The 25,903-nt window shown below is 41.8% G+C and overlaps 1 protein-coding gene across 2 annotated transcripts in view; it reads left to right on the top strand.

Moving 5' to 3' along the window:
- Positions 1–1,478: 1,478 nt before the first annotated feature.
- Positions 1,479–25,903, top strand: part of MYO3B (myosin IIIB) — a 382,159-nt gene continuing 357,734 nt past the window's right edge. The window contains exons 1-5 of one of the 2 annotated variants that reach the window (XM_088022122.1): positions 1,479–1,658; positions 2,363–2,497; positions 12,585–12,689; positions 12,931–13,030; positions 15,995–16,071. In XM_088022122.1, coding sequence (XP_087878248.1) covers positions 1,512–1,658; positions 2,363–2,497; positions 12,585–12,689; positions 12,931–13,030; positions 15,995–16,071 — 564 coding nt within the window. In that variant the 5' untranslated portion in view covers positions 1,479–1,511. The remainder of the gene's footprint in view (positions 1,659–2,362; positions 2,498–12,584; positions 12,690–12,930; positions 13,031–15,994; positions 16,072–25,903) is intronic. The other variant, XM_088022121.1, reaches the window with a different exon arrangement.

Here is a 25,903-nt window from a genome sequence, read left to right as displayed (position 1 = left end):
GGGTTTGGGACCCTTCATCAGAGAGCAACTGAACTTAAAGGGGCTTTTTCATGGGATCAGTCTTGGATGACTTTATTTGCCTATCAGGCTTGCTGCTGGTATTTAAAATACTTGAACTCCACTGGGCTGAGTTCTTATTAAATAGACAAAGTGAGTTTGCAGCTCTTGGTTAACTACTCAGTGTGATTCCCACACTAGGCTATTGATGTTTGGATGGAGTCTGAGCTTGACTAATCCTTGCAAGACCCAAGACCTGGTCAGCAGTGGGTGCTGTACGTTGATTGATGCCTGGTAGAGGCCCCAAATCCTCCTTCCTAGTAGCCTAGACTTTGCACATGGAGGTTGGAGACTGGTGTCCAGCGACCATCAGGGAGGCCTGCTCATGGCTACCACAACCTGAGCTTGAAGGTCTTAGACCTTTAGCTTTCAGACTGTACCCCAGCAGCATCTCTTTGGCTCTTTCGCTCCTTCCTGTGGTGCTTATATAATCTTCTCTTTTAGAATCATGTTTTTTTTTATTATGTTATGTTAATCACCATACATTACATCATAAGTTTTTGATGTAGTGTTCCATGATTCATTGTTTGTGCATAACACCCAGTGCTCCATTCAGTACGTGCCCTCTTTAATACCCATCACCAGGTTAACCCATCCCCCCACCCCCCTCCCCTCTAGAACCCTCAGTTTGTTTCTCAGAGTCCATCGTCTCTCATGGTTCATCTCCCCCTCTGATTTCCCCCCCTTCATTCTTCCCCTCCTGCTCTCTTCTTCTTCTTTTTTTTTTTTTAACATATAATGTATTATTTGTTTCAGAGGTACAGGTCTGTGATTCAACAGTCTTACACAATTCACAGCGCTCACCATAGCACATACCCTCCCTGATGTCTGTCACCCAGCCACCCTTCCCTCCCACCCCCCACCACTCCAGCAACCTTCAGTTTGTTTCCTGAGATTAAGAATTCCTCATATCAGTGAGATCATATGATTAAAAGATATTTCAGAGTCATGTTGCCTGCTCTTCCACCTTCTACCCCCATTACTTAAGAAGGCTTCAAATACCTTTTTTTTTTTAAATCTACTTAAAGGGGGAAAATAAAAAGAAAAAGTGCCATAACATTGCTAATTAAGAAATAAGAATATTCTTGTTCTGAGGGGTGCTTGGGTGGCTCAGTGGGTTGAGCTTCTGACTTCAGCTCAGGTCATGATTTCAGGGTCCTGGATCTAGCCCTGTGTTGGGCTCCCTGCTCGGTGGGGAGTCTGCTTCTCTCTCTCCCTCGGCCCCTCCTTCTGCTCATGCTCCCTTGAGCTCTCTCTCTCAAATAAATAAATAAAATTTATTTTATAATAAATTATAGAGCTCTCTCTCTCAAATAAATAAATAAAATCTTTTTTTTACACGAATGTTCTTGTTTTGAAAGCCCAATGCCCCCAGTCCTGTGATCTGTTGTACATAACAAACTTTTCTCCCCATCAGGAAACATCTGTATGGATTGTTTCATTACAACCCCACAATGCTTGGATTTGAATCACTTCCAGATCCCACTGATACCTGGGAAATTATAGAGACCATAGGTAAAGGCACCTATGGCAAGGTCTATAAGGTAACTAACAAGAGAGATGGGAGCCTGGCTGCAGTGAAAATTTTGGATCCAATCAGTGTAAGTAATGGTAGTAAATTGAAACCACAATATAATTCATGCACATTAAGCTTTCAGCTTCTTTCCTGGTTCTAGGGATGATTTTCATGAAACCTGGCATGAAATTTCAAAATGAGTCATGATTTGTCAGCTCATCTGAAAGAAGGGATTCCATTTGGAGTTAAAAAATTCCTTGAATTTCTGTTTCTTGTCCATTTTACTGTTGTTTTGGTTTTAACCCTCTGGGTTCTTCAAAAGTTATCTTGGAAAGAGTAATGTATTTCACTCCCTTATGCAGAGTCTAGTCTCTTTGTAAGTTACAAAGTGTCCTAGACTTGTGGTATTCATTCATCTTCTTTTAGAGCACTGAGCACTTAGGTTATAATGCTGGAAGCTGTCTTGCACAGTGAGGTTATAAAGTGTCCTAAGCTGGGTTGGGTCCCTTCAAGCTACTTCTCCTTAACTACTTTGAAAAATCAGATGTTTTAAAATAAAATAGCTATTTGTAATAGTGTTATTAAAGAGGAAAGGATATAATGACATTTTATTAATGTAATAACTAGAAGGTTTTATTTGGGATGTGAATGTCCATTGTTAGGTATTTTCAAGATACAGTAATGATGACGTTAAAAATACAGAATAAATATGCTTTATTAATGATATCATACCTGAACCCTTCCCCAGATGTTAGACTTAATCCAATGTGCATTTTTTACACTGTGTAGGATATGGATGAAGAGATTGAAGCAGAATACAACATTTTGCAGTTTCTTCCGAATCATCCCAATGTTGTAAAGTTTTATGGGATGTTTTACAAAGCGGATCACTGTGTGGGAGGACAGCTGTGGCTGGTCCTGGAGGTAAGAGGCTCCTGCTGGGTACCCATCCATTTAAACAGAGCACCAGGGACAAGCAGATGCACTGTTGCCTAAATAGTGTAAGATACACATATGAGGAGTTGGTCCCTCCTGTGTGTCACAAGTGCCTTACCAGATGTGACTTTCTCCTCCACAGTTCTTCTAGGTAGATTGTGAGCTGAAAATGTTCATATTTCTCTTTTTCAAAAGTTTAATAATCTTTTCTTCTCATACAGAGTGAATATAGGAATACAGTTTGGAAAAGGTCATTTTCTTCCTTAAACTGGGAACATTTCATAGAAAACATGTTCCAATTGATTGCAACTCATTTTCAAAAATTGCTAACCCAAGGTTTACTTGGCTTGGCCAGATTGGATTAGCCCATTCATGTTCATTCATCTTCATCTTAGATTGGGTTCCCTTCAAACAGACTCTGGGCGTCACATGTGGCAGGTGTATCGGAGAGTTCTTACAGGAGCTAGACCTGGGAGGAAGCATGGAAGGCAGGATTGGGCGAGAGAGACATGGGACGGCAGTGTGCTTGCAACAGAGGCCACTGCCCATTCTCCAGGAGATGGAGAGCTGGGGTGCTCTTGCAGAGCCGTCGCGGATTGTATCTCGGCATCAGCCAGTCGCAGCTGGGTGCCACCTTGGGCAGGGGTGTGACCTAAGGGGGAGCAGTTCCCCGGAGCTGCGGGAGATTCCCAGTGAGAGGTACTACCTGGAGCTGGGAGCAGAGAGCAGCCAGGATTCCTGGCAGCATGTGCTCTGAAGTGAGAACCTGAGAAGAGCGCCACTGTATCCACTGTAATCCTGCCTTTTTCTTCTTTATTAATGGTAATGAATGTGTGTATCTGGATGCAAGAGAGTCAATTCCCTGCAACTCCCATTCCCCCATGAGACTGAAAATGGCAAAGACGTAGTAATGGCAATATATGAAATTAGCATATTAGGACAGGTGGATTGCCTCATGCTCACTAGGCCCACCCTGATTTGTTCAGGATTCCGCTCCTCTGGACGGAGATGTCTCTGTGCCTGACTCCACATATGCAGTCCAGGAGCACAGGCACCACATGTGAAAGCTTAAGAGAGAAGCACTAAACCAGAGGTCAGGCCTCAATACATCTTCTAGCTTCTTGTCCCAATCTTTTGCCTGGCTCCGAGAGGGCCTGGGCATGGACCGATATATTACTGGCTGCCATGGCAACTGTGTATGGGGAATTCATTTGTTATATTCAAATGGGGTAATCTGCAGGGAAACCAGTTTGAACATTTCTGTCAAATCAGTTGCCTTCCTCAGACTATAAATATGTAAGGGGTTTTGGTTTTCAGAGATCATCTTTGTCTATTTGGTTGCCTGGTTGTCATAGAACATATTCTCATAGTATCTTCTTTTAGATTTTATTATTCCCTACCCCCTCCCTGAGAATATATATTTCATCCTACTAGTGAGCTCTAGAATAACATTAATTTTTAAAATGCTGCTTTTCTTGGGACATGGAAAGTCTTGTTTCTAGGGTCTCTGATTATATTCCTCTTCAGCTCTTTAAGATCTCCATCTTTTAAACCCCGTTGCAATTTCATAATGGAAGTACAGTGACCAAGAAATCATAGTTTCAGTTCATTTTTACCCCCTGACTGATAAAGGCTGTCTATTCAAACATGGAGAACTGGAATTTCCAGGAATTTTCCAAGGCCTGAAAAGGGGCCTCCCTTGATGTGACCAGGTAGGCAGGTGGCTGCTCATACCAGTGGCCACCTGGGGAATACATGCTCTTCCTGACAAGGAGTGATTGAACATCAGCCCCTCAGGCATGGGCAAGGCAGCCAGAAAGGGCTGGGCATGGCCTTGAAAGATGAGAAGGAGCCCGGAACTATGAACTAATAAGCCTCATGCAAATGCTCCTCTCAGACTATCTCTTGCTTTTTCAGGGTGACCACAGGCAGATAATGAGGCTGCCCTGAGATACTAAATTATTCATATCTCAGCAATACAATATGCTGACATTTACGCCTTTTGCATGTTGTTTTGACCCATGCCAGAGTTGGTAGTATGCCGAACCAGATGTCCTTAGTCTTTTTTTGTCCCAGAATGGGCAATCTTTGCCAGGCTGCTGGGTGGTCAGGTGTGTCCAGTGCCTACTATATGCTTATAGAAAAAGGGAATCCTGGGCTCCTAGAACTGGCCAGACCTTGACTTTTCTTCAAGTCAGTCTCCTGGTAGTCAGTTGAGGAACAGAGGTCCAGGGAAGAAGTGACTTGTCTGTGGTTACATAAGTTGTTACATGGCAGAACTGGGTGGAGAACCACACTTCAGAACTTTTCTCCTATCATGTGTTGCTACTCCCTGTGGCACTGCCCATAGAGTCCTGGGGAACACAGACTCAGCCTCTCTGGCTGCTATCAAAGCAGTTCCTGGACACACACACACACCCACACGCACACCCCTACACACACAGTAGGAAGACCGTGATGATCTACACGGCACACACACACCCCTACACACACAGTAGGAAGACCGTGATGATCTACACGGCACCCTGACCATTTTGCTTTATCTGCAATTTTTAGGCATGCTTTAGGAGACAATAAATTTATGGTCTGCTTAATATTGTTTGTCTCTTTATGTATATTGAGATTAAATTTATGTTACTTCTGCTCTTTCCTTGCTGAATGAGATGAAAAGACCAGTGAGAAGCTATTCTATAGAGCAATTCTAGAGGACAGAAAAATGTTATTAATAACCCTCTTAAATCACCACAACTCTGAAAACAAAAGCAAATAAAAATGTCATTTCTGAAATTCATTACTAATTGTTAGCAGAAAATAAACCAAAGCTCTCTTTCATGACAGACACCTACTATATTAGAAAGGTGTGGAGAGAAAACACACATAATAATGTTTTGGAAAATTTGTGAGTAAGTTTTAATCTAAATATTAAATTTAAAAAATCTGTAAGTCCTATTATCTCTCACCTAAATGAGATATAAGAATTTAGGCCTTTAAGAGAAACATAATACTCAGAAAAAATACCTAGTGTATGCTAAGGCATAAACTATATTTTCTCTTTTTTCCTTTTAGCATAAAATGTTAAGCAGATAGAAACTATTAATTTCAGCATGAATCACATGTTCATCTTAAATGGTTTGGAGTTTAGAGCACATAAACGAGTCTGTAAAGTAAAATGTTTATAAAACTTGATAAAATAATTAGCTTTTTTAAAATCTGTTTTTTCTATCAGAGATCTGTGTATAAGTTCAATAACTAAGCCGGGTTGAAGTGGGGGGAGACATCTTTGTCCAGTTTTTGCTTTTATTTAAGGCCCTAGAAAGTCTGGTATGGGCCTGATTATCATTGCAAGTGTTATACTTTATTTTTTAATTTTTTATTTTTTTGCAAGTGTTATACTTTAAACCATTTTCACATGCTGATATTGTGGCATGAATCAAGTTTATCATGTTAAAAATCAGGGTTGTAGCAGGGCTCTGCTGGTTTGGAGCATAGGACAAGTACGTTTTGGTTGGCCAGAGATGGTTAGCAAGCCCTGCTTCCGATGGCAGCCTCTGGCAGGGTTCTAGAAGGAGAGTCACTGGATTGCTGGGGGTCAGAAGGTGTAGAACCCTTGGGAGTGGAGAGGAAGGGAGGGACTTTGAAACGCAGCAGCGTTGCATCCTGTGTACGTGCACTGTCTGTGCTCAACAAAAGCGAGAGAAACAGAGGAGTGGGAGTGACTCTGCCCACCCACCACCCTCCTCAATAAGCACGTGCCCTGGAGAGATGACATGGGAGGTGGGGCTTCCCTCAGCGGGGAGTCTGCTTCCTACCTCCACACTCTGACTGGAATGCTAGGGTTGCAAGTGGGGCAGTTTTCATTCTTCTAGTACAAGCCATTGACTTCACCTGCTATCAGAAAATAAACACAATCTGCCCCAACAGTGTGGAGGAAAAATACGTTGTTCTGGCCTTAGTGAGTGGTGGACAGCATCCAACACAGTGCTTCCTAATGTTACAGGGTTACAGGGTTCTCGTCTCACGGAGTCAAAGAATGAATCTTGTGGATACAGAAGGGTGAAGTGCAAGTTTATTTACTTATTTATTTATTTTTAATTTGAGAGAGAGAGAGAGTAAATGACCACGAGAGAGAGCACAACAAGGCAGGGGGAGCACAGAGGGAGAGGGAAAAGCAGGCTCCCCGCTGAGCTAGGAGCCAGAGGAGGAGCTAGATCCCAGGGCCCTGAGCTCATGACCTGAGCCAAAGGCAGACACTTAACTGACTGAGCCAGCCAGGCGCCCCAAAGTGAAAGTTTATTAAGTGAAGGTGAGAGCAGAAACAGAAAGAAAAAGCTCTCCAGAGTGAGAGAGGTCCTGAATGGATTGCCACTGTGGGGTTTTAGTGGAAGTCTTTTGTTGAGAACTGACTGGGAAGCTTGTGGCCTTAAGATTCTTGTGCCATTTTGGTTTGAGCAAGGACTTGGCTTACCTTATTGGCTTACTTCTTCTTTGAGATCCGGTCATTTTCTGTGATTACAATGTAGGTGCCAAAAAAAAATACTCCCTCACATTCAGGGCCAGGTGGTCTGGTTTGTTCCCTCATCTCTGGTTTTGTATCCCTCAGCCTTTCTCCACATTTGGGATTTCTTTGAACCTGGTCATATAGCCCCTTCTGTGAGCCGAGTCAGGGGGGTCAGGGGCCTCCTATCTCTCCCTGCCTATACCTTAACCCTTTCCTTACTCACTAAGGCATCTTATTGAGTAATTCTGATGATTCTTGACCTTTGCTTTATGTCTCCTATTGAACCTAACACCCTTGAAAGATAAAATCCACTGAACAAAAAGGCACCGAAAAGAAATTCCTCTTAATTCTGCAATTTGACTAGGTCAAATCAACATGCCAGTACAGAATCTACTTGAAAGTTGGAGCTTTGACTAGAATAAAGGTTTGGTGATTATACTGCATGGGCCATTCTTTAATAACACAGGGGAAAGTTGATGGCTTATTGAGCAAGGAACATTTTATTGCTTGAAATTATGGCCATCTTAACACATGCACATACTGTGATTGAATCAATATTCAGTGGTGTTTCAGAAAATAGATGTGGTACATAATGATTTTTCTAAAATTTTTCTTGGTTTGGAGCAAAATGCTCTTTAAATTCTAGATGCATCCAGCTGCCACATTTCCTGAATGCGGAGGGCGTAGGGAAGAAAGCAGGGATGGAGACACACCTCTGTTTTTGAATCTGATGGCTGGCAGAGTGGGTGGGAATGAAGGGCTGCATGCGCCAACCTTCAGGGGTTGGGCCGGAGGCTTGGTTGCCTTCTTACACCTCTAAGGGGATTATTTATTTGATGCATTTAAATGTAATTCCTTGTCATGCTTTTAAAATGTTCATTTCATTTCACTGAACATTTAAATTGATAGGACAATTGTCAGTGTGTCCCTGCTTTCCTTTTTCCTACCAAGTACCCAAAGTCCTTTTTCTGTACCCCACAGGCTGCCCTTTAAAACTATACTGGGGGGCTTTTCAATTTCACAGGACAGCTTCCTCTGAAGGGGCCATGGGCAGTTTAATTACATGTTTTCCTGAATCACAGGAAGTCACACAGCTCTTAAATTCTGACATTTAGTGAACAAAAGGCACCTACCAAGTAGGATCCGTTTGTTGTTTTTAAATCCCCAGCTCTTTTTTGATTCTGCTACAGAAATGGCTGCTCTTAATCTCTTCATAGGTTCTAGAGCTATGAAGAAGGTTTATAAGTTGGCTACATATATAAAATATCGCTGAATAGGCTTGTGTTGCAAAAGTGGCCACAGTTAAAGTAGGGCAGGAGAGAATAAATGATGTTTAGTGGGGCGGTGGCGGGGGGAGTTCCAAGGTTGAGTTAGCTTGGATCATCACCCAGCATTTAATTTAAATTTTCTCTCAGTAGAATTTTAATAGTGCACTTGCACTTCAGCAAAGCATGTGCCACCCGGAGACAGGAGCCAGGCTCAGGAGAGGTTCTGATGAAGGTGTTATAGTGCCTTGCATTCCTATTACTGCTTTGATGTGGTTTGAAGTGGTAGGTTTCAGAGCCAATGGCAAAGAAAGAATTTTTGAGATGTCTTTGGTGCAAAAAGGTGGTTTATTAAAGCATGGGGACAGGACCCGTGGGCGGAAAGACCTGCACTGGGGTTGTGGGGTATGACTGATTATATAAGATTTTCTGTCCTGTGGAGGGGAGGGTGATATTAGGGATCCAGGAAATTGAGTCTGTAGGTTTCTGGAGATTGCTTTTTTCCTTGTAAATCATCAAGACAGTTGCAAACTGATGGAGACTCATGTCCTGCATGACTGTGATCTCTATCAGTTAACCATTTGTTTTTCCCTTTCCTTTGTTCAGGGCAGCCAGGGGTGCCTGAGGAATGTCACATATATACCACGGAGGGAGGGGCGTTTGGGGTGTTAGCTTGTGCTTTGCCCTCAGCCTGCCTTCTGCTCCCTCATCGCTTTGGCTTTAGAGGATCAAAGAACTTTATTGCTATTTCCCTTAGTCTCACAAGATCCGTAGGTTCTCTTTCTTCTTCACTATCTACATCCAGATGGTCAGAAATGATAGCAGATTCTATCTCATAAAAGCCTCCTATATCTGTCCCTGAATCTTCATCCTCATGGCTCTTGACTTTTTGACCCTCCCTTTCTTGATTGCTTCAACATCTCCTAGCAGGTGTCCAACTTCTGTTGTCTTCCTATTCTGTCCACTCTCCATCTGCTGCCCTGGTCTTTCTAGACTACAAATCTGAATAGAGACCTCTTGCCTAAAACCTGCTGATTGCTTACCATTCCTATCTAATGATATATTATGGTGTTATAATAGATATATATGTAGTAATAAAGCCTGACTCATTACCTGTTCCCCACCTTCCTTCCCCATCTCCCTGCCCTAGGATTCTGGCACTCTTTGTTCCAACAGCAGCTGATTATTTAGAATTCATAGATACCCTTCCCCTTCTTGTCCATCTGCCATAAACTCATGTGTCCATTGTAAATGTTGCATCCTCTAAGAAGATTTCACAGACTGTCTCTTCTTCACCCTGTCTCAGCAGAGGCCACCATTCCCTCTTTGGTGCCACCACACTCCCTTAGGCACACCCCTACTTCCTTATGCCATGCCCTAATTACTCATGTATCTGTTACTGTTGGTGAGCTTTTTGAGGTCAGGGACTGTGTTGTCTTCATGAATGAGTAATGGGTCATAAACTGGACAGTCACAAACTATTGAGAAAAAGAGGTAGCTTTCTTTTCAATAACTGAACTCAACTTTGTTCTTGAGCCCCCAGCCTGCCTAGAGGAGACAACTGATCTTAATTCATTCTGTTAAACTTAGTCCAACTGAGTGATTTCTTTGGAAAGGGGCAAATTCTACTATTTACATCCCGTTTTCACAGCCCAGGTCCAAACTCAATCATGGGGGTGAAGACTAAGTATTTTTAGAACCTCATCTTTGCTTTTCCTCTTCCCTTTGTCCTGGGTGGCATCTGGATCTAGGTACAACAGATGTTCATGTAAAGCTATAGGAGTGGGGACAGGGGCCTTGAATTTTGTGGTGACCCCTAAGTTCCTGTACTATCTGGCTTTGGTATCTTCCCATGTCCTTGGTCCTTGATACTCCTTCTCATCATGAGGTCCTCACTTTCTTGTCCTTGTTATTAAAACTCTAGTCTTATCCTTGTCCCCAAATGGAGCATGAAGTTCTGAATCTTCTGTAAGTCATGAAGGAGCTGTAGGGAACTGTTGAAATCCCAGCCTTGGTCAGCCTCACCCTACCCTACTGCCATTTCCCTTCAACATGGACACCCCTTTGTTGGCATGAGGCCTCTATGAGAAGGTCTCCCCTTAGATTTACAAATGAAAAGAGGGTCATAAGAAATTGAAATTTCTATGATAATTGTGCCCTTGTTTAGAACCCCTCAAGAGGGAGCATTGTCACTCCAATCTTTTTCTCTGAAGCTCTCCAAGCTCTATACCACTAGCTCCAGAGGGCTTTTCTTTTTCTTGAGAACTTCCCTTCTGTCATGTCATGATCATCATTTGACTCTTGTCAGTTCTCCAAGTATTTGTTCCTTGAAATACAGAATCTATTTAGGGGAGTTCTGGAAAATTATTTTTGTCTGTTGAAAGCTTAGCTTTTAGTACAAATCATGGCACTGGAAATGCATTCATTGCCCAAGAGGATATTAGATTGAATACTGAATGTTATTTGCCCTTTCAGGTTCATGTAAAACATAATCATAATCAAGAGAAGGTGGAATCCTTTGGAAGACATTACCCTGCTTCTCAGCATTAGGGCCATCAGAATGATCCGTGTTGAATTACAAGTTATACCTGACATTGGTAGAGAGTAGATTCCAAGGACACTTTAAATCACAAACTGATGGGACCATCATAGTCTTCAATGCATTTCACTGCTTTTAGGGTCCCTCCTAAATCATTCGTGATAGTAATTTTATCATAGTTTTAAAGATTGCTAATTCTGAATTAGATTTTTAATCACATATTATTACTTTTGAGCAATTTAAATGGTAAAAAATGGGCAGATTCAGTTCCAGATTATTTTGATTGTTAACATGTATGCAAGGTATCTGCCATTTATGTAACAGGGAATGGTACACACATCAAATAAAAACATGTACTACTCACCCTTTGATAAAACTTTACATATATTCATAATTAGAGTGAAATAGATCCTACTGTATTATCTTGATAAAGAGTTGTCTTCTTTTAGGAAAGGTGCTAATCTGTGTTCTGTCATATTTCCTTGTTTATGAAAAGCCAGTTGATTCAAGCAGCCACACCCCCAGGGAGCCCCCCCACTGTTCACTAGTTAACTCTTTCCCAAATTTCAGGTAAAGTGCCAGGGGGAAACCTAGTCTAAAGTGGGGTCTTAACCTTATAAGAGAAAGGATGGGTCTGAGAATCTGAAGGAGGCTCCGAATTTTCTCAGCAGAAAAAAAATGCAAATGCATATACAACAGGCCACCTACAATTTCAAGGTATTTACATGTCCTGCTCAAACCAATTAAGAACTTGATTTAAGACAGCATGTAGCAAGCCCAAACCTGCATACTGACTTCTACAGTTAGTAAAAATTATCCTTGAAAACCCTTAAATTTCCACAAAAGTATAGTATGCCTGGTTCATGTAGTCTCAAATTTCAGTAATGTATAATATATAACAAAGAGCAAATATGCAAGGGGCGCCTGGGTGGCTCAGTCGTTAAGCGTCTGCCTTCGGCTCAGGTCATGATCCCAGGGTCCTGGGATTGAGCCCCACATCGGGCTCCCCGCTCAGCGGGAAGCCTGCTTCTCCCTCTCCCACTCCCCCTGCTTGTGTTCCCTCTCTCGCTGTGTCTCTCTCTCTCTGTCGGATGAATAAAATCTTTTAAAAAAAAAAAAAAGAGCAAATATGCAAGATATACTTTTACAGTGTTTTTCATTACAGAAAAAAATAAGGGCATAAAGTTGCTGAATGCCCAAGGTTGAATATGAGAAGGTTAAATGCACAAATGAGGCAACTCCACCTCAAATTTGACATGCAAATGGCAACTCTAGAAAGAGCTGCTGGTTGGGCTTCTGATGCCTGCAGTGCTAGCCCTGGAGACAGGAAGGTTTGAAATGAAATTTATTTCCTCCCAAGTATCAACGGCATCTTCTGGTCTTCTCTTATCCTTAAAATGCACGTGTATGTGTGTGTGTGTGTTTTTAAATAGACAATATTCATGTAAAATGAAAAATATACAGTAAGTCACCATGATTACTCATGTGCTTTCTCTTTCAAATGTCTAAATTATTTGTGCTTTTGTATTTCACTTGACAATCAACTTTTTGGACATGTACTTTCACTTATAAATCATCACTCTGAATAAATACACACATACACCCTAGGTTTGACGGTATATTGTAAATTTGAAGTTTAATTATTCTGACCTGGAGTTTTGTGATCTGTAAATTTACTACATCAGGTCAATAATCAGCTTTTCTTCTTAATGTCTTTTTCTTTTTCTTTTGTATGTCCTGCTGAATCTCTCTCCTTGGCACCTCCTCTTGCAGTTGTGTAATGGGGGCTCAGTCACCGAACTTGTCAAAGGTCTACTCAGGTGCGGCCAGCATTTGGATCAAGCAATGATCTCATACATCTTATATGGGGCCCTCTTGGTAAGAACATCCATGAGGCTGGGGATGACATCAGAGGGGGCAATTTGTAATCAGTTGGATCACAATTGCATATTAACAAGTGGAAATGGCCCTGTAATATGCAAGGTGTATAACAGCAGGGAGGTGTAGCCAAATGTGGACATTGATTGGATTTTTAAAGGTAGGGTAATTGTTTTAAAATAACCATTCAAATTTCCCCTTTCTCTTTCCTGTTGTTTGGTGGTGGTGGGACACCATGCAGGGCCTTCAGCATTTGCACAATAACCGAATCATCCACCGTGATGTCAAGGGGAATAACATTCTTCTGACAACAGAAGGAGGAGTTAAGCTCGTTGACTTTGGTAATGACTGCTTGTCGTTTGTTTTCTCGATGTGTGCAGTTTAGCCCAAGGCAACAATTTATTGCAATCTCAGAAGACTGGGGCCTCTCTGCTATCCCATAGGCTGAGGGGCCTTTCCAGTCAAACACAGACTGGAGAGTGGGGGGTTTACCAGATGGATCACCCTAGGAGATGGTGTTTGTTAATCTATTTTCAGCTTTGAAGCAATTTTATTAAAGATAGAAAATAAAAATGTTTCAGAAGAAGAATTTGATGGAAAAACTTGGTTTTCTGGGAAGACTTTCTCATCTCAGGGCTGTTGTCTATAATTTACATTTCGTCATTTCTTCTTTTGCATATGAAAAGAGAAAGCAGTTTGGTCTTTCAAATGACTTTTTCTAGCCTCAGGCATACTTATTCCCAGTGAGCAGAAGGTAAAATAGTCCTTTGGGTCTGGCAGCTAACATCCCTTTAAATTGTGATTATTGCTGCTACATGTGAGGCTGGTTGAACTGGAAACATTAACAGGAAATGGAAGTGTGAGAGGAAATGCAGAGCAATATCACGTAAGGCCGGAGACCTATTAAATATCTCTTTGCAACATTCATGTATTGCTATTCACAAACCAACAAACCGTTTGGTTTTCCTTTTTAAGTTTATTGAATGCTTTAATCTTCTAAATATGTTCCACAACAGTTAGTACTTCACTTTGATTGTTACAAATAATGAGAAAACATTTACAGAAGCACTTTTTAAAATGTTCTTTATAAATGTCAACATAGTAGAAGAAAAGATTGATGATTTTGAATATTCATTGTTTTATTGTTAAGAAAGAATTCAGTATTAAAATGTATTAGTGAATGATTTGCTTAGAAGAAATTACTCAAAAATAGATGAAGTTACTTTAGGTATACTGGTTTCTTTACTAAAAGAGCAAGCAAAGAAAAATAGCAGAGGGGACTTTGTTCAAGTCTTATGCTCCTCTTTATTTATAAGAAATGGTATAACCCTATGAATATGCTGTGGATAATGTCAGAGATGTATTTTACACGTGGTCCCAAGGGCAGTCCATGTATTGTGAGGGGAAGAGCCTAGGAGAATGAGGATGGGGATTAATGCTGCTTTATCCACTAACCAGCTTTGTGATTTGAAGTGAGTCTCCTAATCTTGCCAGTAGAAGGTTCCTAAATATCCAGTTGCTGCAAAAGAAATTTCTAGAAACTAAAAACAGAAAAGTTTTTTTTTTAACCAAAATTAGAGAATTTGGCAAAATAACCAATTATCCATGGCCAATAGAGTTTAGAGAGCCCTCTTCGGATTTCTAATAAAGAGAGTGCAAGTGTCCAGCAACCATCACCCAAAACAACCTGGGCCTTGGCAAAACTGTGCCTGATTCAGGTTTCTAAGTTCTCATCCTCAACAGCCTTAGTGGCAGTGCTTGTCATTCTGTTAAGGGCTGCCTTAGATTTCTGCTTGGCATGAAAGAATACCTTATATTTGTAAAATATTTTACAATTTTTAAGTTATTTCACGTTTTCTTATTTGATCTTTAAGAAGAACCCTTTGTGTTAGGTGTGACAGGTATCATTATCCCCAATTTGAGGATAAGAAAACTGAGGCTCAGAGTGAGGGCGTCTACTTGAGGTCATACAATTAGGAAAAGGCATAATTGGGATGGAAAACAGGACTTCTGACTCCTAATCCAGTGTATCTTTACTTCTACTTTATTCACTTGTATAAAGAAGAGAGCTGAAGACTTCAGATAGATAAAATACATTGGAATTACATTAAAATTCTGGTCCTCAACACTGAGGCCTAGATGATAATATTTTTAGTCAGCTTCTTTTTCCATTTGACAAACATAGTTTTCTTGCCAGGTTTCCAGGCTTCTAGGTAAGATAAGGGACTAGAAACTCTTTATGTTTACACTGATGCTCTATTATAAATAATACATGCCAATTTTCTTTCTCCACTAAATGAAGCACCATTTTAAGAAAGAAATCACCTGAAATATTTTGGAAATATAATAGGGAGATATTTTGGGTTCAGTTCTTGATATTTTCTTTTTTTTTAAAAGATTTATTTATGTACGTATGTATGTATCTATTAGGGAGAGAGTACATAAGCGGGAGGGGCAGAGTAGAGGGAGAGAGAATCTCAAGCAGATTCCTCATTGAGCTTGGAGCCGGACGCAGGGCTCCATCTCATGACCCTATCATGACCTGAACCAAAACCAAGAGCCAAATGCTTAACTGACTATGCCATCCAGGTCCCCCTTGATATTTTCTTTTTCTTTTTTAAGATTCTATTTATTTATTTGACAGAGAGAGACAGCAAGAGCAGGAACACAAGCAGGGGGAGTGGGAGAGGGAGAAGCAGGCTTCCCGCCGAGCAGAGAGCCCGATGCGGGGCTCAATCCCAGGACCCTTGGGATCATGACCTGAGCTGAAGGCAGACGCTTAATGACTGAGCCACCCAGGTGCCCCGATACTCTCTTTTGATTCCAATTTTGTAGCAATACAGGTAGGAATGTTCATTATGAAAAAAAATATTCTAGTGATTGAGATAAGAGTGGTACCACTCTGCCCCTCCCGCTTATGTACTCCTACACAGTGACTGGCAAACTACGGTTTTGGTAAACTACAGGTCAGCTGAATCTGACCTGCCTCCTGTTATATGACCTGTGAAAGAAAAGTGGATTCTACATTTTTCAATGATTGGGGAGAAAAAAATCAAAAGAATATTTTATGACATGTGAAATTTATATGTACCCATAAGTAAATTTTTATGGAAACACAACCACACTCAGTTGTTTCTGTGTTGTCCATGCAGCTTTTTGCTCTCTAGTGGCAAACTAGATATGATAGAGACTATATGGCTCTCAGAGCCTACTGACTATCTGACCCTTTATGGAAAAAGTTTGCCAGCCTCTGGTTTAGCATCACCCTCTGTTCACTGCTGAATTATGGCACCCTTTTCTTATAGGTGTCTCAGCTCAACTCACCAGTACACGTCTACGGAGAAACACATCTGTTGGCACCCCATTCTGGATGGCTCCTGAGGTAAGCAGAAGGCATTTATTTATGTTGTTGAGTGTGCTGGTACTATGCCTTTTTATGAGAAAATCATATGCTTCCCCAAATTTTCAGAACTGTAAGTTCTGGTTTGCGGAGTGATGATGATGACACATAATCTGAGAAAAGCAGGGATTAAGTCATAGCTAGCCTATACGTTACCTTCATGCAATTAGAAAAAGGTGTTCCCTCCGGAAGATGCAGCTCTTTCCACAGGTCATGGCTTGGCAAGTTCACCCAGCCTTTGTGTAAGTTAGAAAAAGTCACCTTCCCTGGATAGGTGCAGCACAGTGACACATGGATTGGTAAAAAGAAAGAGTTCAGCTCCAGCCGGACTACGGCACTATATGCAGAGGTCCTGGGGGTTTTTTTTGTTGTTCTTAACCAGGTAGATAGCAATTTCTCGTGTGCTTTTTTGGCTCTCTAGTAAAACCTGGGATTTGGTCCTAAATTAGTTCTGGCATCGTCACAGAGGCCTCCATGAGATGAATCATGTAGAAGTTTGGGGAATTTTCCACCTAGATAAGGCATACCCTGAAACATTGATACAGCTTTGCTTGTGCTGTCAGCATTTAATTCCACAGTACTGGGGCCTGTGCCCTGAGCAGGTCTCTGGGATTAAGCAAATGGGCGCTTTTAGTAACAGGACTGAGGCATTCATCTCCTTAGAGGTCTTTCTATCTCCATTCTGACCCCATGGCTGTTCTTACTCTATGTGACTGCACAAGTAGGTGGTCTCCTAACACAGCAGTCAGTTCACACCAATATGCTGAAAGTTTTTCAATGGCTCACCATTCTCTATGGTCCTTTTTCATACTTGGGTTATGGACGGGCCCATTTTGGAGAAAAAGAAAAACCCTGCAGATTCCAGTGTTTACTTAAATCTTAAATGTTTCTTAAATAGGATTTAAAAAACATGAAACTAGATATAAACTCCTTCTGCCTTATGTTTATAGAACTATAAAACTAAAAGGAAAAAAATGTGTTATGAAAAAGCTACAGAGCCAGTATCATTCAAATAAACACCTTTAATTTAATGAGACAGATGACACTGTTTTATGAAACTCAGTTTTCCTTTGCAGTATGAGTATGTTTCAGAGCATGACAGCATGTATTATTTTGAGTTACTTTGTCCTCCTTATTGCCATGTACCATGCGGTGACCCAGTTCTCTCACCACTTTACTCAGTCTCAGCTAGGGTGATCTTTGTTCACACAGCATCTCCTTTGGTCTCTGACTGGTACATCTCTGTTGGCTTATGCCAACTTAATAGTAAACATAAATAGGGGCACTGAAATTCTGAGGCAGATGGTCATCCAGATGATTTGGAATATGTTTTTATCACTGTTCCTCCCATTTTATTACTAATAAAATTATCATTGCAACAAAAACATAAAAATGTTCATAGAGACCTTGTGAACCCCACTTTAAGAAACACTGTAGGACAGAATCAAAACTCCTTTGGAAGGTAAACAAAGCCCTTCATATTCCAGCCCATATCTACCTATCCACCCTCTTCTTAGGTTACTATTTCCCAGTTTACTTGTTCTTAAGCCTCAAGAGTAGTGAACAACCAGTTCACCCCAAATCCATGTTGATATAGCATTCTTTTAAACCCTTCCGTGCATTGTTCTGTCTTTTGGAGTAGCCCTCGGAACTCTGACCCATTCCTCCTCAGTCTTCAGGGCTCAGCTCAAATGCATCTGTCTCCTGTACGAAGCCTTCCCTGATCCCTGGCTGACACTGAGGCTCCTGTCCTTAAGTTTCTGTTGCGGCTTTCACAGGCTCCATTAGCACACTGATCATCCCATTGTAATTGTCAGCGGGTCTTGTGATGTCAAACCCTCAACATAGTGCTTGATACAGAGTAGGTGCTCAGTAAACATCTGTTGGATGAATGAATCCATTGGTTAAAAAAAAAAAAAAGCCAAAGGAGAAGATGCATTTGGAGGGCAGTTTGCAGAGGCTTTATAACTACTGGTATCAACAAATTTCTCTGTAGATTTTGATTGATCTGTTATTAAAGAATAACTGAGGCCACTCAGCTCATATATAGGGTGACATAACACCGAAGATGGTGTTTCTTCCACAGCAAGCTGGTGTTCCCACAATCACAAATGTAAATAAGAGAAGCCTGCCCTTGGCTTTCTACATTTCTCATGCGGTGTTTGTGACTTTTCAGTTTCAGCTGGGTTGAATAAAATATGTGGAATGTTTCTAGAAGGGGCAGTATAGTGATCTGTGGTGAGCCTCTGTTGCCCATATTGTCTGGAACTGGTTGTGTTCTCAGCAGGGAAAAGCCAGCGTGACATCCTACCTGCTCTAGTGGTTAAGTTGAGGTGTAGGCAGATGGCCGTGTGGAGACCTTGACAGTGCCTTTCAGCAGCAAGTGCCTGATGGCTCATGCCTGCCTCATAGATTCTCTCAGGATGCCTGCTTGTGCTGGCGGTATGCTGTCAGTCCTGGGCTGCAGTTATTGGCAATCAAGCCTACACAATCCTCATGTTTTTATTTTCTAAATGGCAAATTACTCTTTCCAACAAAGCTCCTTTTTGCTTCATAATTCTGCGTAAGAATGTCCACAGGAACAATTTTCCATTTGTCCGGCTGATTCCACAAACATTTGTACTCTCCCTGGTGAGCAAAGCTTTGGGTCAAGAGCAGTTCTTTTTTTTTAGATTTTATTTATTTATTTGACAGAGAGAGACACAGCGAGAGAGGGAACACAAGCAGTGGGAGTGGGAGAGGGAGAAGCAGGCTTCCCACGGAGCAGGGAGCCCGATGTGGGGCTCGATCCCAGGACCTGGAATCATGACCCGAGCTGAAGGCAGACGCTTAACGACTGAGCCCCCCAGGCACCCCAAGAGCAGTTCTTGAAAGTATAATCAGCAGTGGTTCAAATGAACATTGTCTTCATGTGACAGCCTGCATAGTATATTGATCTTAATATGCTTTCCCTTCTCTAGTGTGAATAAGCGGTGTTTAGATTAAACATGACAACAATGCATGCAGTGCCAATACCAGTGGCATGAAATCATTGCAGGTGACCAGTGCTTTTATTTTGAAAATGCAGCTGAAAGATCCTTGATCCTATTTAATTTTGAGAAATGGAACCCAATTATTCTTTTCCCAATTTTATTTCCATTTTTATTTCACCAGCTTGAGTAACTTCAATATTTAATTCAAGTAGGCTATACTACAAACCAGGTAGCTAATGGAATGTGACCATACCACAATCAAATGTTGATGAGCAGTCCAAATGCACAGTTCACTGGGGTAGCTCAAAGCTGCGGCAGGCATTGACTCTCAGATTGTCAACACTCTCCACTTATTTCCTCTCACTGCCTCATCTGGATACGACTAAAGTTGAAAAATACTGGGTAAAAGCAGTATCAACTCAGCAAAATAGAAGGAGAAGAATTCTAGGGGTGCCCTTAAGTGTGATAGTACTTCATACTATGACTCAGGGAAGACAAGAGGGAAAGAAAAACACTCAACATAGAAACTATGTGTTTAACAGATTACCCTGAGCAAAATGACTTAAACAATAGGAAATTAAGTTTCTCGTGTAAGGACAGAAGTGGGGAGTTGCAGAGTTTGTTGGTTCAGCAGCTATGTGAAGCCATCAAAAATCCCGGCTGTGCCTGCTGCAACCTGCGTGGCTTCGTAGGTACGGGCTGACTTGGGGGGCAGTCGTGCCTGTGAATATCTGAGGGGCAGTAGTGGCTCCAGTATTCCAATAGCCACCAGTGAAAGTACCCTTGGTACAAACAGATGCCCCCCTTTACTTCCATGAGGCTGATTTTGTGTTGAAGAAGTTAAAGAGGGTTCTCCTCCCGTCCTGGCATCAAAGGCTGTCTGCTCCATATTTGTTTTCTAGGACTGCCATAACAAAGTAGTACAAACTCTGTGGCTTAAAAAATGGAAATTTATTATCTCTCAGTTCTGGAGGCTAGAAGTCCAAAATCAGGGCATCAGCAGGGCTTCGCTTCCTCTGAAGCCTCCAAGATCCTTTCTCACTTCTTCCTAGCTTCTGGTGGTTTGCTGGCAGTCTTCAGTATTCTTTGGCCTCCAGGATCTGCCTTTGTAGTCACAAGGCCCTCTCCCTCTGTGTCTCTGCCTTAACATGGCCATCTCCTCATCAGGACGCCAATCACATTGGATTGGGGGCCCACCCTGCTCCAGTATGACCTCACCTTAACTCAACTAATTACATCTGTAGCAACCCTATTTCCAAATAAGTTTTCATTCTGAGGTTCTGAGGGTTAGCGCTTCAACATATTTTTTTTTGGAGGGTACAACTCAACCCATAACGACCCTCCAGATTCTTAACACCCCTCCTCTGTAGTAAATAATTCAAGTTTCCAGGATAATCAGTCAGTCTTTTTTTTTTTTTAAAGATTTATTTATTTACTTATTTGAGAGAGCGAGAACGAGAGAGAGAGAGAGAGAAAGAGTACACGAGAGGGGGGAGGATTAGAGGGAGAAGCAGGCTTCCTGCTGAGCGGGGAGCCCGATGCGGGACTCGATCCCGGGACTCAATGATCATGACCCGAGCCGAAGGCAGTCCCTTAACCAACTGAACCACACAGGCGCCCTAATCAGCCAGTCTTTTGGGATCTACAGGTCTGCATGTTAGAGGAGCTAGCTTAGAGAGCTCAGCTTTGGCTCTCTGCACACACACACACACACACACACACGCTCGCACACACACTGTTCTCTCACAGCCTCAGGTGTTTAAGGCAAACACAGTTCTTTCTGGATGTACTAAGCATAACAAATTGCCTTCCCACCTGGGTACTCAGCACCTTCAGAATTTTGTTCTGTCCTACCTGATCTCTAGCCAAGCATTTTTTTAATTATCTCCTGAGATGTTTGACTCAGGTTACCTCCTTCAACCCTCCGTTTACATTGAACTTCTGGTCTCCCTGCCTCTTAACTTTAGCCTATATCTTAGACATATATATATATATATATACATACATACATATATGTATATATATATTTAACACAGTCTTCCTATAAGCTATGTAGCTTATTGTCTCTTTTCTCCTCTACTGTCTCCTGACAGCCAATTTCTTATAATAAATAATATGCATAATAGTATCTCACATTTGCATGGAACTTTTACAGATATTATTTTTTAAGTGGTCACACCTATCTGTGAGGATGCCGGTTAGGCATGAGTACATGACTTAATAGATAAGGAATCCAAGGTTCTGCCAGGCTAAGTGCTCAGGGACACTGAGTGGGTAGGTGGGTAACGGTGACTAGAATCTATATTTTGTGACCCACTGAACTAGAAGATTTCCAATACAACCCATGTCCATTGTCAGTGTTGGTATTGCTCAGCTAGTATTTGCATCACTTACATGCCTGGTAATATCCTGGTCTATAACAAAAAGGGATACAGGCCTACTTTATGTGTATTGATGGTGATGGTGGGGGGTTGGGGAAATTGATCCTTCATCTTCCCTTCCCACCGTCACATGTAGCAAAGAATTAAACTGAATGTTTGTAAATGACTGAAACTCAAGAAAAAGGACCAAAGTATCATTGTTATTTTTATTGGGGACATTTGTAGACTATGTTAGAATAATGCCTTAGAGTTAACTGGTATGCATGGGTGTGGCCATGCTGCTTGGTAAAATATTGAAATACTTCTATTCTGGATGTAAGTGGCTGGCCTCCAGAGCCCCTTGAGTGCTCCTTGGCCACCAGAGGTGCCTGTCTCTTTCCTTGGGACACCCCAGATCTCCTAATGGTTCAACCACTATAGGTAATATCTGTCAAGCAAGGGACCCCAAGGACCAGCTCCAGTGCCATGAGCCAGCTGAGTGTCAGATAGTTTGAATATTGTACCTGCTAAGGAAGTGTATGGTGGGAAGGGGACTTTCACTTGCTTGAGGACACATTAATGTATCGGGAACTAGGTTAGGGGTATTTAACACATCATTTCATTTCAACAGCTCTCTGTAGTAGATGCTTTTTCTCCATTTTACCACTGAGGAAAGTGAGGCTCAAAGAAATGTATAGGAGAGGTCATGCCCAAGTCCACATACCTAGTAAGGAGCGGAACTGTTTGGCCTTTCAGAGCATGGGCATGCAAGTCCCATTTGACAGATGAAGAAACTAAGGCAGGGAGAGGCTATTCTCTGTGCTAGTTCAGAGCAGTCTTGGTCCCAGAATTCAGGTTTCCCAACCCACTTTGTTGTATGAGCTCATAAAACAAAGACAGAGATGTAGTAGAAGAATACTCTGAAACTAGAGCATGAGACAAAACATTTTAAAAGACATACATGAAGGACCTGTCACCTGTAATTTATAGTTGACTACAATTTGCAGTCCTACCAGGGAGAGAAGTGGCCCATATATTAAGGATGCAGTTTACTCGGCATCTTCTTAAAACAGCTAAAGATCTGTTTCTGTATTAGAAAGCAGACTTGTGGATGAGGTAAACATTTGCTTCTTTTTAGAAAAAAAAAATTTTTTTTTTGTTTTTACTTCCATCTGCTCGTTGTTGCAAACAAGAGCTAATCAGTTGAGCAGAGAAACAGATGTGCTGTGACAGCTCCAAAACTGGGTCTCTCTCTGCCTGAAAAAGGGTCGTTGACAGGGGACGGTTGCCATAACAACAAGCTTACACCAATGCAGAAATATCACAGGCTTTTTGCACCACTCTTGCCTTCATTAATTATGCCTTTCCTAGCTAAATGACACGATAACGCTATTTCCTTGGACACTGCCAGGACTAGAGATGACGAATGAGATATTTTGTGTTGAAGGGCTCAGAAAGCCATAAAACACTACAGAACTGAAATATTATTGTCATTATTACCATTTTGCTTCCTAAGCTCTAGCTAATGGATTTGGTCCCCAAATAAGAGTTAGCATTTATTGAGTGCTTACTATGTGCCAGGTACTAAGTGCATTATTTTTTATTTTTTTTAGGAATGATTTTTTATTATTTATTTTTTTTTTATTGAAGTATAGTTGACATACAGTGTTACTTTAATTTCAGGAGTACAGTATAATAATTCAACAACTCTATATGTTATGCTGTCCTTACCGTAAGTATAGCTACCATCTGTCACTATACAAAGCTATTAAAATACCATTGACTATATATCCCCCATGCTGTACCTTTCATCCCCATGACTTATTCATTTCATAACTGGAAGCCTGCACCTCCCACTCCCCTTCACCTATTTTGCTCATTGCCCTATCCCTCTCCCCTCTGGCAACCACCAGTTTGTGGTCTGTATTTAGGGTTTTGTTTCTGCTTTGTTTGTTCTTTTGTGTTTTAGATTCCACATGTAAGTGAAATCATATGGTATTTGTCTTTCTCTCTGTTAGCATAATACCCCCTGGGTCCATCTGTGTTGTCAGAGATGGCAAGATCTCATTCTTTTTTACGGCTGTGTGATATTCCATTGTATATAAAGACCATGTTCTTCTTTATCCATTCACATATTGATGGACACTTGTATTGCTTCATATCTTGACTATTGTAAATAATGCTGCAGTAAACATAGGGGTGTAGACATCTTTTGGCACTAAGTGCTTTATACGAATGAATTCATTTATAATCCTCACAATAACTCCATAAAGTCAGTGCTCTTACTAGTCCAATGTTTTAGATTAAGTAAGTCACAGAAAATACTGTTCTTGTCCTTGGACAAAGTATTATGATGTCACCAGGATTTGAACCCAGCTATTTAGCTCCAGAATCCTTCCTCTTAACCACTATACTAGCGCAAATGGTTTAATTGTGACCACCAGTGTACCAGGTAAGATGTAAACCCTTTCAATTTCAAAATTATTTTAGGTAAGAATTATCCTTCCTAATATGTTGAGGAAAATGTAATCATTCAACATGACACTAGAAGTCATTGTGATTAATACCCAAGGGAAGGATCCAAAAAAAATAAAATGACAAAGTTCTTCAGAAGAGAATTTAGGAGATTTAGATTTTAGTTTTAGCTCTGCCACTCATTTTTAAAAAGTGCTTGTGGTTCAGTTATTTTAATATGGCTTCAGTTTGGGTAGAAAAGTTAAGAGCACACATTTTGGAGTCAGACCTGGGAGCAAATTTTGAATATTTGTGATTAGTAAGGTGGGAGAAGTTAAAAGAGGTAAAATGAGAAGAAGAAGAAAAAAAAGAACAGCTTCAAAGGACAAAATTAGGTGACGCACTGAACATTTTTTGTGCAGTCCCTGGCATAGTAAGTACTTTAAAAAATGGTGGTGCACAGTGTCTGCACCTCACTCCTCTCTAATCTGGTCTCTTCTGTAAGAAGAAGAGATAGGCTTGGGTAGTTTCTGCCTCCAAGCTCCCTTCTGTTTTTCAGAGAACATATACAGTTTTTAGGGAGAAAAGCCTCTTCTAGCTCCCATATTCCATGGCTCTAGTATTCCTCTGATAATGAAGGCAGGATCTCTCCAAGCTGTCAGTAAGGTTGAAGTGATAAAAATGGTGAGAACATTAGAGTCCATTTTTACCTGACTTTGTTTTAAATGGCTGGGGATTATTGGGATCCCATGTGCCAGTCATATCACTGTAAGGAATGCAGGCCTTGGTTGCTCAGGAGATTCAAGTGAGGGGTTTAGAACCCAGATCACTGCCTGGAAGACCTATGTGTCTTCCCCCAAGACATTTATTCCTGAGATTCTGTAGCCATTTGTGTTCCTGGATTCCCTCCAGACTCCTGTGTCAGCTTCTAAGAAACAGAGGGATTCCCTTCCTCCTTGTTCTGGGCTGACCCTGCCTGCATTCCCACAGTGGTTCTGCCTTGAAGGGCTCTGAAGCACAACCCAGGTACTTGGGGCCCTGGTGGGTAAAGGGCCCAGGGCCAGGGTGAAATGACTGAGTGCAGCCCCAGCCTTTAACCTCAGCTTCAGCTGAGAGGTCCCCCCTCAGCTGGAGCTCTGCAGGGAAGTTGAGTCATGTGTCATACGTTAGTGCAGAGGTGGGGGGCTGGCCCTGGAGGTGGTGGTGACATGTCATTACCCTCCTCCTGGTGGGTCTAAATATAGAACTCCCTCTGAGGGCTTCAGCTCCCAGATGTGCAGAAGCATGTGAGGCCCAGAGCAGAGGCGTCATATCCCCTCTACCCTTACCATCCCCCACTCAGTGCCGAGCAAGAAGTATCAAAATAATGGCCTCTGTGAACATTTGGAGCTTTCTAGGCTGTCCTCCCACCCCCCTGGGGAGGTGAGAAGGGCCAAACTGTTCTTGTTTGCTGAAGTGCTTGCTGAAGGAATGTCAGACCCAGCCTGGGCTCTTCCTGAGCTGAGTCCCAAGTTACCTGGTGGCTACACTCCCATCAGTGCCTCCACTGGCCTGCCAGGGCCTGGGGGCTCAGCCCCATGAAAGGGAGTTCCTGCCTAGGCCAGACCCTGCATTTGGTCTTTTGCTTGATGGTCACTGAGCTGGAGGAGGAAGCAAAGGGAGGAGGGTATTCAGCCTTCGGAATGGGATCCCAGAGGAGCCTTGGGGTGAGGGTGAGGCAGGAGCAGGTGGGATGTGGGGAGACTAGTATTTGTGGTGCTGTATTATGTCCCAGGTTTTTTCCACACCTTCTTTAGTCTTAGAAGGTTAAAGGAAATGACTATCTAGTAGGAATGTATGACATTCCCAAGGGCATCCTGGTTTGCATGGTGACACCAGCCTGTGAGAGGATAGAATCCAGAGACAACTTGCAAATAAAGAGGTATGCCTATGTTGGAGCATTCAGATATTCTATTTGATTTGCTTCCCTTCCTATTTTTCAGATGTATTATGGAGGAGAAAACTCCCCCCGCCGCCCCGCGCTGCCCC

The sequence above is a fragment of the Eumetopias jubatus genome, unplaced genomic scaffold (assembly GCF_037043125.1).
Source record: "Eumetopias jubatus isolate StellerSeaLion01/CBP00866 unplaced genomic scaffold, mEumJub1_p1.0 scaffold_3, whole genome shotgun sequence".
Taxonomy (NCBI): domain Eukaryota; kingdom Metazoa; phylum Chordata; class Mammalia; order Carnivora; family Otariidae; genus Eumetopias; species Eumetopias jubatus.
This window is presented reverse-complemented; position numbering and strand designations above follow the sequence as displayed.